This window comes from Anas platyrhynchos, chromosome 29 (assembly GCF_047663525.1).
Source record: "Anas platyrhynchos isolate ZD024472 breed Pekin duck chromosome 29, IASCAAS_PekinDuck_T2T, whole genome shotgun sequence".
Lineage (NCBI taxonomy): Eukaryota > Metazoa > Chordata > Aves > Anseriformes > Anatidae > Anas > Anas platyrhynchos.
This window is the reverse complement of record NC_092615.1, coordinates 526,179-530,700: the sequence shown is the minus strand read 5'-3', so window position 1 is coordinate 530,700 and position 4,522 is coordinate 526,179. Positions and strand designations below refer to the sequence as shown.

General features: G+C 70.9%; 1 protein-coding gene across 1 annotated transcript; it reads left to right on the top strand.

Annotated features, from left to right (window-relative positions):
- Positions 1-348: 348 nt before the first annotated feature.
- Positions 349-4,451, top strand: R3HDM4 (R3H domain containing 4). The gene is made up of 8 exons (XM_038169071.2): positions 349-508; positions 1,334-1,488; positions 1,565-1,683; positions 2,001-2,124; positions 2,392-2,477; positions 3,498-3,583; positions 3,743-3,798; positions 4,069-4,451. Exons 1-8 carry the CDS (start codon positions 471-473, stop codon positions 4,170-4,172), a joined length of 768 nt encoding a protein of 255 aa, XP_038024999.1. The 5' UTR covers positions 349-470; the 3' UTR covers positions 4,173-4,451.
- Positions 4,452-4,522: the final 71 nt, after the last annotated feature.

The following is a 4,522-nucleotide window of genomic DNA, read 5'->3' as shown; positions in this document are numbered from 1 at the left end:
GGGGCAGTGAGGCCCCGCCCCGCCTCGCCATTGGTCCGCCGCCGCCGCCGCGCCCCCTCGCCGCCCCGCCCCGCCTCGCTATTGGTTCGTCGCCGCCGCCTCGCCCCGCCCCGCGCCGCCATTGGCCGAACGCCGCCGCCGCATGCAAATGAAGCGGCGCCGGGCCGCGGGGCTGGGAGGCAGCGCCCCCTGGCGGCGGGGCGGGGCGGGGCGGGGCGCGGGCCCTTTAAGAGCGGGGCGGGGCCTTAAAGGGGCCGCGGCCCCGGCTGCCGAGGCCCCTCCCCGCGGTTTATTTTTATCGATTTTTAATTTTTTTTTAATTTATTTTTTTTAAGCCCCCCCTCCCCACGCACTCCCCGCCGAGCACCCCCCGGGGCTCCGTCGCGCGGTCCCGCCCCCGTGACGCCACTTCCTGCGGGCACGCGGGGTGCCGGTGGCGGTGCCGCGGCCCCTTTAAGGCCGGGCGCGCCATGGTGCTGCTGCCGCGCGGCCCCGCGGGGCCCCTCCCGTGAGTAGGGGGCGGGGGGGGGCCGGGGGGCCCGGTGCCGGGGGGGGGGTCCCGGTGCCGGTCCCGGGGGGGTCGCGCTCCCTGGCTCGGTCCCAGCCCCCGGGGGGGGTCCCCGGTGCCTGTCCCCGTGCCGGTGCTGGGGGGGGTCCCGGTGTTGAGGGGGGGTCCCGGTCCCTGTCCCGGTGCCGGTCCTGGGGGGGGTCCCGGTGCCGGCAGCTGCCCGGCTCCCCGCTGCCCGCTCTCCCCGTGCCGTGGGGGGGGGCGGTGGGCACCCGGTGCCTGCCCCCCGCTTCCCGGTCCCCCCCCCTCCCTTTGGCCAAAACGCACCGGGACCGGGGGGACCCCGGCGAACGGCAGCGGGCGGCGACGCTTCGGCACCGGGCTGAGCGCCCTGAACCCCACGGCACCGGCGGCTGGGCCGGGAGCCCCGGCGGGAGCCCCCCACCGAGCCCCGCGGTGAGCCTCAGCCCGAGAGCGGCCGGGCCGTGACCTTCAGGCACCTCCTGGCCCGGGATCGCCGCCACCGAACCCCCACCACCCCCCTGCGGCCCGGGGGGAGCCCCTCGGGGGGGGCTGGTTCAGAGCAGGAACGCTCCCCGTGCGGGGGGCTCGGTTTGTGCTGCCGGGAGGCGAGGACAGAGCCGGAGCCGCGGTGCCTGGGGCAGGGCGCGGGGCCGGCAGTGCCCATGGCCCTGGAACCCCTGGAACCCTGCGGGACACTGCCCGGCCCCGCCACCCGCCTGCCCTCGTGCCCCGGGGGTCTCAGAGCCCCGGGGGTCTCGGGGGTCTCGGGGCGCTCAGTCCCTTCCATCGCATCCCCCGCAGGAGGATCGAGGACTGCCTGCCCCCGCTGGAGAGCTCCCCCTCCAAGCGCTTCTCCCCGTCCAAGCGCAAGCAGTACTACATCAACAAGGCCGTCCGCAACTCCGACCTCACCCCCAAGGCCAAGGGCCGCAAGAGCCTGCAGCGGCTGGAGAACAGTAAGGGGCTGGGGGCGGTGGGAGGGGGGCTGGGGGCCGCAGGCTCGGCGGGGACGCCGCTTTTGCCTTCCTGCAGCCCGGTACCTGATGACGCTGCTGGAGCGAGACGAGTGCGGCAGCGAGGAGGCAGAGCTCGCCCACGCCGCCACCCCCAGCATCTTCGCCGAGGCCTGCAACAACGAGACCTACGTGGAGGTAGGAGGCGGCCGGACCGAGCCCCCGAAACTTGGCTCCTGTCCCCGCTGGGTGCTCCGGGTGCGCTGCTGCTCGTGGCCGAGCTGCTGGGATGTAGAGCTGGGTGTGAGGCTGGGCTGCGCGGATGGACGGTGGTGGCAGCGCTTGGGCTCGCTGTAGGAACGCGGCTTGGTGCTGGCTCTGAGCGCTGCCCCTGCAGCTCCTCCCCGAGTGGTCGTGGTGGGCACTGGGGTTGGCTCCTGGGGGGGCCGGGTGGGCCCGAGGCAGCCGGTGCTCCCCGCGACGCCTGCGGTGGGGCCGGGCCCTTGTGTTGCCAGATCTGGAACGACTTCATGAACCGCTCGGGAGAGGAGCAAGAGCGAGTCCTGCGCTACCTGGAGGAGGAGGCCCGGCAGAAGCAGGAGAGGAAGCTGCCTGTGAAGAACAAAGAGAAGTGGAAAGGTGCTGGGGGGGGAGAGCTGCTCCCTTCCCTCCCCTGCATGCGCTTTGGGAAGGGAGCTCTTCCCCGAGGGCCACGTACTGCTCCCTGCAGCGCTCACGGGGCTGCCGGGAGGGGTCCGGCCCCACAGACCCCGTGGTGGACCGGGGGGAGCTCATGGGGGGCTGGCGGTGGCTGCGGTGGCCGGCTGGGTCCTGGGGGGTGTCGGGCACCTCCACGGGGCCGTGGACCCCATCCGAGCCCCTTCTGTCTTCCCTCCGCGGCCGCAGAGCACCCTGCCTACACGCCCAAGGAGTGCTTCCAGCGCATCAGCCGCCGCCTGCGCTCCACCCTGAAGCGGGGCAGGATCCCCATGGTGAGCCGGGGGCCGGGGGGCTGGGGCAGGGCCTGGGGACGTGTCCTGGTGCTGTCCCCGAGCCCACAGACCGGTGCTGAGGTCCAGGCAATGAGCTCCTGCTCTCGTGGGACCCCTGCAGCAGGGGCTGGCTGGAAGCTGGCGTCGTGTTCGGCTCCCTGTGCGGGGAGGGGGCTTTCCCCGGCTCGGCTGTGTTTTTCTGGGAGCTGCAGGGCATTTTTACCTGCTGGTTTTTGGTCTCTGTTCAGTGAGGGCCAGAGGAAACCAGGTGTGCTTGTCCCCAAGGACAGCAAAGGAGCCTTGGGGGGGGGTTTCAGCCCCATCCACGTGAAGATGCTTGGAAAAACTGCCATGCATTTTGAAAGGGGTCAAACCACAGAGTGCTCCGGGCAGGCGAACCTGCAGCACGGCCCCGTGGCCTCGCGCCGGCTGGCTCAGGAGCGAGCTGCCACGCGCAGCGGGGCCCTGGGGCGCCTGGCTCCCTGCTCCCTGCTCGGCGGAGCTGTTGCCCTGCTCTGTTTGTTTTTCTTGCTCTAATTAGAGCTCTGTCTCTAAAAGCGGCCTCAGCTCCTCCTGCCTGTTGGCTCCTGCTCAGCTTGCCCTCAAATGAGACTCGTTCCTGCTGCTTGTCTCTGGGGTCACGGTGCTCTGCGTGGAGCTGATCCCTGAGTGCCAGCAGGGAGGGGGATGCGAGGCACGAGGCTGTCCTGGCCCTCGCCGCTCTGCGCACACGGACGGTGCCAGCACTTGGCATAGGAAGCGTGGAGCTGGCAGGGCCGGATTCCTCCCTGCTTTGTGGCTCGCTGCCTCATGCCTCCGGCTGCGTGGACGTGGCAGGGGATGGTTGGGATCTCAACGTGCCCATGGCTCTGCCGGGCCCCTGGCTGGGCTGCAGCTCCTCAAAATCACAGCCCCAGTGGGCACAGAGCCGTGTGGGGACGGGCGGCTGGGGTGTGCCACGCCGTGCCCCCTCGCCTGGCTCCTCGCCTTCGCCCTCTCAGCGGTGCCTTTGCCTTCCAGGGGACGCTGGAGGGCCTGGAGGAGGAGCTGCTGGCCTTCTTCTCGGTCACCCCGCACTCCGTCTACACGGCGCTGATGGACAACAGGTATCACACGCTGCCCCCGGGATGTGGCTGGGGGCACCCGACGGGGGGATGAGCCCAGACCTGGGGCTCTTTGTGCCCCTTCCCCTGCTGGGCTCCCTGGGCAAGCCTGGGGCAGGGCAGCGCCGGTGTCAGCCCTAACCCCGTCCCCATCTCCCCCAGCTTCGAGCGACTCCTGCTCCACGCACTCTGCCAGTACATGGACCTCGTGTCTGCCAGTAAGAGCCTCGCGTTTGTTTTTATTTTTGTTTTTGTTTTTCCCCTCCGTCGCTATCTCCCCTCTCCAGCTCGTCCTCTTCCTCCCTTCCTCCCCCGTCCCACCTCCCGCTGCGGCTCGCAGATAACCGCGGGAGCCGGGCTGTGTCCGCCCATGGGTGGCTGCTGCATGGGTGACGTTGGCTGCATGCAGCAGGCGGTGAGGGGACGAGGAGGGGACGGGGCCGGGCTGGGGGGCGCAGGGTGACACCGAGCGCTCTGCTCACCCCCAGGTTCGGACATCGAAGGCAAGCGCCAGATGAAAGTGAGCAACAAGCACCGCGTCTTCCTGCCCCCACAGCTCCTGCTCTCAGACTACCTGGGCCAGATGAGCTGATGGTGGGGGCCGGCCCGCCCCCCGCCCGGCACCGAACCCTCCGCTCGCCTGCCCCCAGCCCCGCTCCTCGCTCCCGGGCCGTGTCCGTGCCTGTATTTATTACCGGGTGCTCTCACCGGGGTGGCCGGGCCGGCCCCGCTGATGCCGCCGGTGCTGGTGGTGCCGTTGGGGCCCGGCCGTCCCGTGTGGAGCCCGGCCTGCACGTGGGGCTGGCACCACGGCCTGCGCGGGGCAGCGGGGCTGTTTTTAATCGTAATACAGCCTGGTTTTATGTCTGTACAGCTGTCTCTGGGGTTTGGGTAGGGGACGGGACCCCCGGAGGGGCTGTGCTGGGCAACCGAGGCGTCACC

Bases quoted from the DNA above. Each gene is read 5' to 3' on its own strand.
- R3HDM4 (XM_038169071.2), top strand. From the start codon at position 471: ATGGTGCTGCTGCCGCGCGGCCCCGCGGGGCCCCTCCC. The intron at 2,125-2,391 runs GTGCTGGGGGGG...CCGCGGCCGCAG, and splicing joins GAACAAAGAGAAGTGGAAAG to AGCACCCTGCCTACACGCCC. The intron at 2,478-3,497 runs GTGAGCCGGGGG...TTTGCCTTCCAG, and splicing joins AGCGGGGCAGGATCCCCATG to GGGACGCTGGAGGGCCTGGA.